The sequence below is a fragment of the Galeopterus variegatus genome, unplaced genomic scaffold, assembly GCF_000696425.1.
Source record: "Galeopterus variegatus unplaced genomic scaffold, G_variegatus-3.0.2 Scaffold9574, whole genome shotgun sequence".
NCBI classification, from domain to species: Eukaryota; Metazoa; Chordata; class Mammalia; order Dermoptera; family Cynocephalidae; genus Galeopterus; species Galeopterus variegatus.
Genome location: NW_007735685.1, coordinates 4,117 through 17,714, shown reverse-complemented (window position 1 = coordinate 17,714; position 13,598 = coordinate 4,117). Strand labels below are relative to the sequence as shown.

Sequence of the window (13,598 nt, the reverse complement as noted above, 5' to 3'; positions counted from 1 at the left end):
ACACTGAGGGTTGCGATCCTGTTACCGGTCAGTAAAAAAGAAAAAAAAAAAAAAGACAGGAGGTTAGAAATTAAGAAGGGAGGACTAATTTTAAGAATAATTTTCCTTGTGACTCACAATGTTTCCAAGATCCTTAGAGGTATATTTTAAGTTTAAAGCTAAAGCTGGAGTTTATGGGATATGTAAGACATTTAGCTTTTATGTGGAAAATTTGAAAGCATAAAGCTTAAGAATAATAACTTGTTTTGCATGTATAAGAGCTTCCTTTTTTAACATGAGAGTCTTTTAGTAATAAACAGTGCAAAAATCAGTGAACAATCTGCTTATTTTGGAGGATATTCTAATGCTAAATTTGTATATTACTAAGTAACCAACTGAAAACTGAATAATTAGGTCAAAAATCTAAATTCTGTCCTCCTGAGGCCATCATCTGGTTATTTATATACAGTCATGTTTTTTATGTAATTTCGAAGTTTTTATCAAAATATATGACAACCTGGATAGAAGGCTGGCCTTGGTGCCTACTGAACAGGGGTCACTTAATGAAGTGCACGGCTGCATGCGGTAGCAAAGATGCTTGTGCTAGTTGAAGCCTTCATCCATTTCCCATGAATAATTTGTCCTGTTGTACATCTGATTGACTTCAAAGCAGAGCAAAAAGATTAAATTAAAGAGAGCAGCTCTATATGAGCAGCTTCGTTTTAATGTACCGTATGAAAACAACCGGAACTAATCAATGCCGACATCACCAACCACAGACATCTGTGAGCAAATTAAGACTAATTGGGACCAAGTATGGAATGCAAAACATCTATGAACTATGGGAAGAAAGCCCTGTGCTGCAAAGGTTATAAACCAGGTTTGAAAGTCAATCATAATGAGAGAAATAGCCTGGCCATGTGTAGACCTAATCCCGTAAGAGTTTGCAGCAAGATGCTGCTTGTGTAATCTGCAGTCTGTGTAATGCTCGTGTTCCTTTCTCTTCTTTCTTTAACGGCCCAGCTGACAACGATTTAGAGTTTTATTGCCATCTTCTCAGAGGCAGCTTGAACCCAAAGGAATTTCCAACTTATGAATACATAAAATTTGTAGGAAACTTTCGCTCTTACAACAATGGTAAGCTTTAATTGTCATATAATTGCGACAGCATCTTTTATCATGCAAACATGCTCATGGGGGCATAAGAATCACCGAAGGAGGAGGAGGGAGAATTTTCAGATTTGCGTTTGGATTTGCATATTCCCAAGATGCAATTTTGTGCTCATCGATGCTCTCTCCCTTTCGAGAACACACTCCCACACCTGTTCGTGCCAGGGCACACAGTCCCACTGAAATGCATGTGATTCGTTTACTTATCTTCAGGCTTATGAAATGATTCTGTACTGGGAGAATCAACTTACAGTTAATAAAGAACAGGCGCGGCCTACGCACTCCATCAAATAGGTCTTCATTGTGACTTCAAGATCCGTAACCTTGCTTTCTGCGTTTTTATCCTCCTCTTCACTGTACTGCCGTGAGCATGCTTTAATAGCTCTGGTTCATGGCTCTTCGGCTTCCTGTGGCCCTAATGCACAGTAAAGGGCCCGTTTTACCATGAGCCAACAATCCACATCGGATTAATTATCAAGCAGGATAAGCCAAGCAGTCAAGTCTTATTACCCAGATAACAAATTACCCAAACTCTGGCTGCAGACTCATTTTTACTTTTGACCCATGCGAAATGGGGATGCAGCCTGATACCAGAGATTCAGAAACCAAGTCCCACCATGGCCAAGCACAGAATGGCCTGCATTTTGTTTGTCGTGCTCCTCAAAACTCAACACAAAACAAATCACATTTCATAAAACAGCAAAGATGGGGAAAAAATAGAAGAAAGTGTTGACAGGGACTGGGGAAAAGAGAGGAGGAGAAGAGAGAAAAATACCAAAGGGAAATAAAAACAGAAAGATGAGTTGCAGAAATGAGGGGGAGGGCAGGTGGGAGGTGCCCGGAGCAGAAGATCACAGCACTGACTTGGGCTGTGTTAGTTACTGCAGTTCAATTCTGGATCCACGGTGGGTCTATTACCCTAGTCAAGAGTTTCCATGAGAACCAGCTGCAGTAATGGCACTGAGTCCTATGCTGAGGCTAGCAAGGATTTTTCCTTCAACCTCAGATGATCCTTTGTTGTATGTTATTTGCGTAACTATACATGCTTTGTTTAAAAAGTTCCAGCTAGATGCTAAACAGCATGATCCTGCCAGAGTGACTTTCAAGTCCAGTGTTCAGGGCTTATGCCTGGATGCTGGGCTCCCTAGCTGAGTTGGAGTCCCTTCTGGGACCCAACCCATCCAGGGCTCAAGATGCCCGAGCAGATAGAATTGGTGGGAGGTTTGCTTTCCCAAGTGAGCCCCTAAATTTGGACAAAATAAGATTAAGCCAAGGCCTGACCATGTCTAATTCAACTCATTTGAAAGGCTTACCCAAACTTTATGAGATGAATTTTTAATGAACCACACAAAGATGTACATGGTAGCTCTTTGGGCTACCCAATTAAAGAAAGTGAACTAAGAAGGCACCTCGTAGAAAACCCAACATCATGCCAACCCTGTGCGGTGGTTCTTTGGGTGCAGCAGCTTGTTAAAATGCAGGTTTCTTAGGCCTTGCGCTAGAGATCCCAGGAGATCTGAGAGTAGGGCCCAGCAATGTTGGAAAGGACTAGGGTTCTGGTTAAGGCATCATACTTTGAAAAGCACTTCCCTAGTGTAATTCCCAATGCTATTCCGTATAGATTTTAATGGCACTATTTCCAGACAACTTTATCATCAAGTTAATATAAATGGCAGTTTGAAATTTGCTCAAAATGTGCATGCTAGTTTCTCAAAAAACTAAACATAGAACCATATGATCCAGCAGTTCCACTTCTGGGCATATACCCAAAAGAAGTGAAAGTAGGGTCTTGAGGAGATATTTGCACACCTGTGTTCATAGCAGCATTATGTGCAATAGCCAAAAGGAGGAAGCTACCCAAGTGTCCATCAGCAGATGACTGGATAAAGAAACTGCGATGTTATTAAGACTTAAAAAGGAAGGAAATTCTGACACATGCTGCAACATGGGAGAACTTTCAGGACATTATGCTAAATAAAATGAGCCAGTCACCAAAGGACAAATATTCCACTTATACGAGTACCTAGCGTAGTCACATTCATTGAGATGGAAAGTAGAAAGGTGGTTGCCAGGGGCTGGAGGGAGGAGAATGGAGAGTTGTTTAATGGATACAAAGTTTCCCTTTTGCAAAATGAAAAGAGTCCAGGAGACGGATTGCGGAGATGGTTGCACAGCAATGTGAACGTTCTTAACACTACTGCTGTGCACTTAAACGTGGTTAAGATGGTAGACTTTGTGTTATGTGTAGTTTACCACAATATTTTTAAAAACGCATGTGCTTTGTCCATAAAGCCAGCTGCTGGGATAGCAGCATGTCCCAAGTGGCCATGTGCACAGAGGGGAAGGCACCCTGTCCCCCAGAGTGCCAAGACTGGGGGAAGTATGGGATGCTGCTCCCCTGTGTCTCCATGACAACAGTGCACACAATTAAAAGAACTGACCTGTGATTGGCTGGGAACAGCAGTTGGAGCCTTTGTAAATTTACATTTCCACGACTCTAATGAAGATGCTGCCGAATATCACTTTGAAGCATCCTGTCATTTATCACATCTTAGGAGATTTCAAGGAAATAGGTAGGCCTCATTCTGAATACCTGAGATTTTTCTTTTTTTTAACTAGCGAGGCTCTATTTTCACTTCAAGTTGATACAGTGTTTGTTTGCCTGAAAGAATGTGTGAAAATTATGTGTGATTTTTTTTTGAAACTGTTACTGCTATAAACACACAGCCTTGAAAGTAGAAAATTTAAAATCAAGAGTGCAGAGTGTCTTTGCAGAGCCTGTTGTACAAGCTGAAGTTCGAGGGGCTTTCTTGAGACAAGAGCCCCCAAATGTAACCATGGAACACATGAGATACAAGCCTAAATTGGATTAAAATAGCAAAAAAAGTCAGAGACAAATGAATTCCTAAGATTGAACCCTATGAAATTGCCAACATTCTACCAGTTTTGACCCATAAAACATGATTTAGGGCCGGCCCGGTGGTACACTGCTACAGTGTGCCGCTTGCGAGCGCGGAGGCGCTCCCGCCGAGGGTTCGGATCCCACATACAGACCGGTTCCCGCTCACTGGCTGAGCGAGGTGCAGGCACAGCACCGAGGGTTGCAATCCCGTTGCCGGTCCTGGTCCGGTACGGGCGCGACACTGAGGGTTGCGATCCGTTGCCGGACACGAAAAAAGACAAAAAGGAAAAAAAAAAAAAGAAAATGTGATGATAACCCAAGCCACCCTTGCAACTTCCCTGAGTTCTCAGGTGTGCACAGACTGAAAAATTAATATGTAAAGTGCAGAAGAAAAATGACCACTCGCATCAGTTGTATTTAAATAGAATACATACTCACACCTCAAAGAACTACATAGAAAACCCAACTTTTGTCCATTACCATGGAAAGTCCTGGCATTTCTGTAGGGCTGTGTAGTTTATGGAATATTGCCTGATACATTCTTATTTGATGCCTGTTATTTTTTTTATAAAGAATGGAATGGAAAGGACAGAGACCTTTACTCGTCTGTGGACTCACCGCACCCCCTCCTGGGCCCAGCGTAGGCCATGCCTAGCAAATAAACAAGTGCGGATAGAAGTAGGTTGAACTAAACTGAGGCTCGGAGATCTTGGCCCCACACACAGAGCCAGGATTCAGTCCGAAGACTTCTGACTCCCAGGGAAATAATGCTCCTCCATGGGAGCTAACGGAGCTCTCCTTGACAAGCTCCAAGGAACGCTCCAGGAGGGCTCCCCACACTTCTTTGGCCTTACATCCAAAGTGCAGGTTAAATACATGTCAGTATATGCTGGGTGAACTGGAGGGTGTAACTTGTGGCACCTTGTAAATCGTCTACACAGAAGGCCTCCAATGCAACAGTGTGTTGTTAAGGAAGTTCATCTTTGGCCTCCCTTCACTCCACATTCTGTGCCCCACCTTGGTTCCCTGGGTGTCTTGAGCCCAGCAGCCCCCTTCCCTGATGTCCCTGCCCCGACCCCTCACCCAGGGGTGCCCCCGCTGGGCCATTTCTGACACACTCTCTTCCACCTAGAGCTCATCTCATCAACCGATTGGCCCTCAGCTGATAGAGGCACTGGGCTACTACTCAAAAATCCATTTACAGGGACCCTCGGACCCTAAACCAAAGGACCTGAAATGAAATGTGTAGCCTCCAAGGCAGGGAAAAGGTGGGACTGGCCAGAGAGCTCTTTGGGAACCCTTAGATCGTGTAGCTGAGGGTCCCATCTGCTTGCCTGCTAACCCAGATGGCTGCTCTGACCAGTGATTCGTGGGGCTCTAACCAGTGTGAGTGGGGCTCTAACAAGTGGGAGTGGGCTGAGCGAGGTGGAGATGGGGAGAGGAGGGACGGGAGCACCTCTGCCCTTGACAACGAGATCACGCTGTCATCAGACGCTTCTGGCCTCACCAGTGGTTTTGCCCCTTTACCTCTGCCCTGGTCACTGGGGCAGTGTAAACATAGCCACCATTGCCCAAATACCTGAGCAAAATGGACTTTTCCCCTGGTTCAGTATTTGCACATTTGGGGCACTCATTAGGACTTCGCCATCTGCAACAGATGTTGTAGGAGCCGGGGGGTGGGGCGGGTGGAAGACAGCACTTCACATCTTTAACCTACATTTTTAATAACTGTGAAGAAATATGTGTTGGGAAATAGGACAAGAAAAGAGTCTTTTTTAGGTCTTCCACTTGAGGACAGATTGGAACCCAGTGTGTGAGACGCTTCCTGGAGGACTTGGAGCTGGGACACGTGGGCGCGTGTCTCCTCCTCTCCGCGTGGAAAGCTGCTCTGATCCGGGGCCGGGGGCGGCACGGGCAGCCCTTGTCTTCCTCTGCTCTGCACAGTGACTGTTCCAGAGCAGAGCTGAAACTAAATTACTTCATTCGGGGCTATGTGTGTCCTGTAACAGATATTTTTAAAACCAGAGAGAGAGAGAGAGATTCTTTGGGACAGATACACTGTCCCATCTTTTTACCTCTCCAATTAGATAGGGGAGCCCACCGGGCCCTTCTCAAACCCATGCACCCAAGCCCTGACTCCACCCTACCGCTCTCGGTGGGAAGTAACCAGATTTTCAAAGCTGTGATGAACAGTTCTGCTTGAAGGGGTCCTAAGAAGTGGTTTCCAGTTCCTGAAAGATAACCGCATGCCAGGAAGAAGGCAGCTCTTTCTGCGAGCCCTTGCCTCTCCCCCAGGCCTGGATTTAAATGTGCGTCTGACTGAAATCCAGAAAGCGGCATTTCAAAAGTTACTGGTGTGGTTCCAAATAGGTCACCCTCAGCAAACATTCCACTCTGGGCTTTCCAGAAACCACGCACCAGAGTATAAAAGTTTCCCTGCCCTCATATTACCTACATGCATCTAACCACACAGCCAGATTTGAAGTGCTGGCAGAAGTGGAGGGTTTTCAGCTTATAACACTTGGTTCTGTATGGTCTGTGGGATTTCTGTAGGTTGCCTCATTTTATGGCTTTGAGGGTTGGGGTGTGTGTGTGTGTGTTTTCCCCTCAAGCTGAATTAATTGAGATGTCTCAGTTAAGGAAACAGCGCACACATGCCAGACCTCACTGGGAACGGAGGTTGAAGAGCTTCATGGGAGGCATGTCGAATCTATCCATCACAAGCTTCTATGAGCAGGAACCAGAACGTCCCCTGCAGCCAACAGAGAAGCATCATGTCCTTCTCCAGCAGTGATCATTGCTGCCAGATTGGATTACAGAGGAGTTAAAATCATGATAAAGAGCCAATTGTTACCCAGGGCATCGTCCTGCGCAAATATCTAGGGTCTCTGTTCTAATGTATGAGGAATGGTCAGACGCTTACCAACCACATCTTTCTGCTTGTTTCAGTCTGGGAGTAGAGAACTTTCGTACAAGTTGTCCCGTAATTGTGATAAAAATGTGTACACGATATCCATTTGGAAGACAGAGCTGAGGGCCTATAGGAAGTGCACTTTCCCGAGCATACAAATAACCCGGCCCGTCCACACCAGCCATCTGGTGGATGTCTCGTCAACGCCATTACAGTCTTCTGGCCCCTGGAAATACTCATGTTAGTTAAGAACACCAGAGGAAAGAAGAAATAAGTAAGACATATAGTTTCTCTTTAGGGTACTTTTCTCAGTCCACCAAATTGCACACCCCAGCTTTCTCATGTGGCTCTCTCCTGCTGTCCAATGTTGTTCTTCCCTGCGCTAAGCAGAACTGGCAGAAGGGAAGCAAGACCCAAGCACCACCGAGCGATTCAGGCAGGGCCCCGGCAGAGGAACAGGCGGGATCCCCGTGCTGCTGCCAGCCTAAGAACCCAGGTCCTGCCTGCTCGGAACACATGGATCGAGCATGCTGTGAAGAGGAGGAAGTAAGAGTCAGAAAGTAGTGCCTAATGCATGGGAGATGATTTCTCACGAATGTGCGGAGAATTGTTTTCCCCTCTGCATTTCAGCACCATAGCTCAGACTTTTCGGATGTTTATCACCACTGGGATTTAGGAACTTGATTCTTCCTGGAGCAAACCTCCACAATGATTATTTCACATCTTGCACACACCTATCAGATTTGTTTTTTATTTGTTCTGAGAAGTGTTGAGAAAGCTATTTGTCACTTTCCTTGCAAACTGTTAGTATGTTTTCCTCCAGCTGTTGCAGCTGATTTATTATAAGCAGGCTGTCTCTGATGAGAATGCGTAATTGTTCTGATGACTGAGTCTATGACTGAGTGGAGCAGAGTCAGTACATCTTTCTCCATTTCTTCGTTTCTTTTATTCTTTTGCTGTTAGCTGAAGGTCACTATTACCATCTCTGCCTCTTCCTCGCCCTTTCCTAACCCCTTTTGAAATTTCTCCTGCTGCCTGAGATCTCCCTGCCCTTGCAGTCATCTTTATCTCCTTGTCATGACTGATTTGGGAGCTCATCAGACAGACTTGGAAGCTAACCTTGGGGGCTTCCAAATGAGACAGGCATTTGTCATTCTGAGTCTCCAGAGAACCTTTGGACTCTCTTGTTTTTTGGGATTCCAGAAAGGCCAGCTCAAGGCGAAACTCTTTCAAAATCTCTGAACTTAGAGACTGTTGTGAAAGGTGCGGGGCTTGATAACCTGTGAACCGTTTTAATATAGACTAAAAGCAGAGCACCACCCTGCATGTCTTCAAGCGGGAGCTCACAATGGGCATTTCCACTGTTTTCCATCACAGTGTGGTGATCGTGGTGTGCCACACACAGGCCTCCTGCTGACCAGTGTTAATGCATCAGTGGGGCAGTGAGCTAGCCTGAGTGCCAGTGGCACCCAGAGCCATGCCCTGTGGGCGCCCTCCACAGCTGGTCGAGCGGGCACAGCCACCAGCAGCACCAGGTCTCACCGTGGAGAGAAAGCCAGTTTGGGGCCCCAAGGTCTGTGCACTCATTACTGGCAAGGACCGGAAGGTCTCTTCCCAAACTGGGCCTTAAGCTGTGGTTTGGATGTGAGATGGAACGTCATCTCATGATAGATTCATCCAGTAAACACATGTTGAACACCTGCTATGTGCAGGGCACCTGCTCAGAGCTGGAGACAGAGAATAAGACCCAGCTCCTGCCACAGAGAAATCTACCTACTTACCTTTTGGGAAGAGTAAGATCAGTTTTGACTAAGATGACCCTAGGGGGAAAATGTGGCAAGAAAGAATCACTTTCCTTTATATCATGAGTAGTCAGAGATCTGAGAAAACAGGGCTGTGCCTGCATTTAGTGGTTAATCCTTCTGAGAGGCTCAGGAAGCCAGTTGTAATTAGACGTATTTTTTCTATTACTTAAATTAAAACAACTAATTGAATCCTTAATTAATGTCTCTAAACTACCTTGGGATACAAAGTGCCAGAGAAGTTATTCTAAGTGCTAAATATGACTCGGAAGTCCCAGGGAGCAGTTTGCATATGCGTTGGCTCTAGATATGCAAGAAGGCTCCCGCTGAGAGTGAAGGTCGTTCAAATGCAATCCACAAAATGTTTAAAGTATCTTCTTCCCCATGGTTTTCCCCCAGGTTTTCCCCTTGGCCTCTATTAAAACGTTCATCCTTGATTTTCTGTCTGTCTCCCCTGATCAAGCCCTCAGTTGCCTTTTGGTGGGAAAAGCTTGTTTAGAAGAGAAGTTGCTCAATTCTGGGCCCATCTGTAAAATGCCGAGCTTATCAAGCGTAGGCTGCAAGCAGTAATGAAACTTCCCTTTGGGGGATGCATTTTCATCTTTATAGCCTTAGAATATAAAAGAACAGATAAAACCACGTTGGGAGGCAGCCAGCAGGCTCTGCAGAACATCCACGCAGTGTTCATGGGCTGAGTCTCTGCTCCCCTGGAGGAAGTCGCAAGGGGCAGTGAGTCCTGGGGCAGGTGCTTCCACCTCTCGCTCTTCTGTCCCCGTCTCCTGCTCCCAGTGGATCAGGAGGAAGGCACTTACTGGCAGAGCACATGAATGTAGCAGCCAAAAGCATCATTCAAACAAGGCGCAGCATTTACAGATAAGGGAGGCTTTCTCTTGGATTCCTGGGAAGTCCTGGGAAGTTTGCTTGGAAGGTCTTTGTATTCTGAAAGAGTTGGGGGAATTTTATTAGGTCATTATCTGGCTGGATAATGTCTCTTAGTTTCAAGCAAAGAGGGTATTTCACATCTGGAAAAATTTTAAATGTCCTTTTTTAAAAATTATGCAGATGTTCACATCTGCAGACCTTCCCTTATGTGGAATTGTTTTCCTTCCCTTTGATAAGTCTCTTGGCTCACCCTACCAAATATCTGCAGTAGTCTAAGCCAATTTGTGACAGATGTGAACTCTCCAGAGACCACTATTTTTTATTTTACTCACTTTATGTTCATGTTTGGAAACATTTATTAGTGTTGATATGAATGAATTCAGAGAACATGTTTGGTAAAATGAATTTATTCATGTGAGTGGGGGAAAGACCACGTTATAGAATCACTTAGAAACATGTAAATATATAAAATAAAAAAATGATTGGAAAGCTAAAATCCAAAGAAAATCTTGCAGATTTCGTTTTATAAGGCATTTGGTTTTCTGGTGCTATATGTTTTTAGTTAAATTGGAAAACATGACGATGTTTAAATTTGCAAGTTCAGAATGTGTAGGATATAATCAACCACATTTTAAAAAGAAAAGGAAGTGTAGATGATCTGCCATGGGGATCCTCAACCCTGGCTGCATGTTGAAAAACCTTTGGAGCTTCTGAAAGTGCCGATGTCTGTGCTTCTCCCCCCGTTTCTGAATGAGCTGAGCTAGGACTTAGGCAGTTGTGCCAAAGGTCCCTGGGGAATCTGTTGTATAGCCAATTTTTCTCATATTTAACAGGGTTCTTTTTCCCACCTAGCGAATTCCACCTAAAAACAGCAGAATTTTTCTCTGGCCCACAATGTGCATCATTTCTCCACAGTGACACTGAGGGCAGGTCTGGAGCCTTTCAGGGAAGACTCTGCTGATGCCAAGTGGCGCCTCCTGGAGGTCCTGGTCTCCGCTCCACAGTGGATGTGAATCTAGAACAATCCCCTCTCTTCCCTGTTAGAAGCACTGACCTGGCATCCCTGTTCTGTTACTTCTACTCTGAGTGACCTTGGTTAATTACAGAACTTTCTGGGCCTCAGTTTCCTTGTCTGTAGAGTGAGGACAGTAATGCCTTCCCAGGCTCTGAGAATAAATACGCATGGGAACGGATTTTTTCACCTGTGCAGTGCTGTGGAACTAGCGAGTCTCATTGTGGGCACTGTGTACCTCTGGGGATGACCCTAAATCCAGAGGCCTCCTCCTCAGAGGTCCAGATGCAGCCCCTGCATCAGCCTGGGCCCCCAGGGGAGGGCTTCAGGGCAGAAACCCTTGAATCCCAGGTGTGCCAAGCCAGGGCCAGGGGCAGGGAAGGGGGTATCAGTGCATGCAGGGACACCACTACTCTCCCTGAGACTGTTGGTCTCTGAAACACCATCTGATGTGGAACTCACCCTTAGAACACCGGCTGCAGTGAGCACGCAGAGCCGGGATGTGGAGCGAGGCTGTCTTCACGTGGTGGAGTGTCTTCCCAGCACAATGAGCTAAGGGCTCTAGGACCGGTGGAAGTGAGAGGCAGTGCAATAATACATTGGTCACTGGCACAGACACAACTCCCAGCTCTGCCACTAGCAAGTTGTTCAGTTTTGCACAAGTTACTCCACCACTCTTTGCCTCAGTTTCCTCATCCGTGCAGTGGTACCTACCTCATTGGCTTGTTGTAAGAATGAAAGGAATTAATATACAGGAAGCCCGGGGAGTGGTTCTTGGCTTAAAGTAAGTGCCAGGAACCGGTTGGCTACTGTCACCAGACAGGGCTCACCTATGTGTCCTCTTCTTCCCCACAGTGCCTAGCCCCTCCTGTAATGGCTTTGACAATGCCCTTTCAAGACCTTGCCGGATGCCACTAGGAAAGGAGGTCTGCTTCATCGCCACCGTTCGTCTGGCGACCCCACAATTCTTGAAGGCAAGTACCCGAGAGAGAATTCATGGTGTGGAGCTTTTGCAATTGAGTCATATTTAGTGATATTGCATTCATTGTCCTTAGGGGAGAGGATAAAATTATGATGACGTTGTCACTGGCTTTGAAAATCTGAAATGTCTGGTTTCTGTGCCTGCCTTTCCCCTTGCGCTGGTTTCCTGCGAGTCCCTCTGTGTGAAGTCAGCATCCGTGTCCCCCGGCCTGCAGAGGCTGCTCTCCAGCTCTGTAGCTCTTCCCACTTCCTACCAAATGTCAAAAAGCTGAGGGTGGGTCTGTATTCTCTCATCTATGATTGCTCTTGCATCTATGGCATGAAGGTTGAGTTACATTAGTCATTCAGATTCAGAGGAAAAGCCATTTTCCGCATGTTTACCACACTTCTAGGTAATGGGAAGGGAGTGGTGTGACATTTTGGCTCCTAGGTATTTTTCCTCAGCTTGTGAAATAAATTTAGTATCAGCTAATATTCTACAGATGATGGGTTTCAGTCCAATGCAACTTGGAGACTTGCTCAGAATGATTTTAACTTCTGTTACCCACTGCGCACTCCTTTAGAACAGACCTAGGGTCGCATCCAGCACTTGCAGGCAACATTTTTTCCCCTTCCCATACAGGAAATGTGCATAGTTGACGAACCTTTAGAGGAATTCACTTCAAGGCACAGCTTGGAATGGAAATTTTTATTTCTGGATCACAGGTTTGTGAAAAGAAAAACATATTTGGGTTGGGTCCTTTTCAAGTGTTGTTTGCATGAACCATGCTATCCTTGGGAGAGAAAAGTTGGGCCTGGTCCGTCGAAGGAAAAGGACTTTCTGGCAGGAGGAAAAGTTATTTCTGGCCAAGGGTGAGATGGTTTCCCTCCAACTGCATTTGCCCCTTCCATGGGTACGCTCTGTGTTAGGGTCAGAGGCCTCGGCCCAGGGGCATTTTAGGGAATGATCCCTGCTTGGGGCCCTTTCCAGCTCCCAGTAAAGCAAGAACAGATGTGAGAGAAACATCTCATTTTTTTTCTTTCAACACCCCTTTAATCCTTGAGCCCAATCTTTTTTTCTTTTTTTTGTAACATTATTCATAGCTTAAGTACTAAAAAATCTTCTCTCCCCACCCTTTAATTTTTTATCACACTTCGGCATTGGGCTGACCCAATGTGTAGCTGCTTTTAATTATTCAGTAGTGATATAGTTTATTATTATTATTTGGGCCGGAATATGCCAAGGGAACAGAGTGTCTAAATGCCAAAACAAGTTGAGCCCTTTGGAAAACACAGCGTCTCTGGTTTTGACCATTGCAAAGTTTTTCTTCCCCACGTTCTTGAGAAATGAGGCCTCTGGGTTGATCATTAAACACACAAACTGCACCCTCAGTGTTCTAAGGCATGGCCACCTCGATGAGTCCTGCAGTGTGTTTCCTCTCTGATGAACACTCCCTCCCCTGTGTCCTTGGCCAGGGCCCCTCCAATCATAGGATACCTGCCTTTTGAAGTGCTGGGAACCTCGGGCTACGACTACTACCACATCGATGACCTGGAGCTCCTGGCCAGGTGCCACCAGCACCGTGAGTACCATCTGCCCAGCTCCAGCACAGGGGCCTCGAGCTCACTCCATGGGGGCCTGGACAGCGGGGCTCTGCGCCTCTGGAATTCTGCTTGTTACCTGTTTTTTTCCTGAGGCAGCGGACTTGGTTTTCTCTGAAATGATCTGGGGCACGCATGGTGGAGGTCCTTGTCTGCATTTACCCCCATGTCTTGTTTTCATCTGGAATTGGCTTTGCCCCAAACTGAAGCACCTTCCCAGTGGCATATTCCCAGATAGGCATTCTGTTTAATCCTAATTAAGAAACTAAGGCGATGCCAGGAATTTTAAGTTTGCAGTATATCTTGAAGACTGAATTCACAGAACTGTTCTTTGGTCAGCAGGCATGTACTGCTTACCAGCTACAGGCCAGATGCTGA

The 13,598-nt window shown here is 45.8% G+C and overlaps 1 protein-coding gene across 1 annotated transcript in view; it reads left to right on the top strand.

The window, feature by feature from the left end:
• Window positions 1-13,314, top strand: part of LOC103609395 (neuronal PAS domain-containing protein 2-like) — a gene marked incomplete at its 5' end in the record, with an annotated part of 30,960 nt that extends 17,646 nt beyond the window's left edge. Inside the window, 4 exons of the mRNA XM_008593724.1 lie at window positions 1,003-1,116; window positions 11,514-11,632; window positions 12,262-12,344; window positions 13,095-13,314. Coding sequence (XP_008591946.1) covers window positions 1,003-1,116; window positions 11,514-11,632; window positions 12,262-12,344; window positions 13,095-13,314 — 536 coding nt within the window. The remainder of the gene's footprint in view (window positions 1-1,002; window positions 1,117-11,513; window positions 11,633-12,261; window positions 12,345-13,094) is intronic.
• Between the last annotated feature and the right edge of the window lie 284 nt (window positions 13,315-13,598).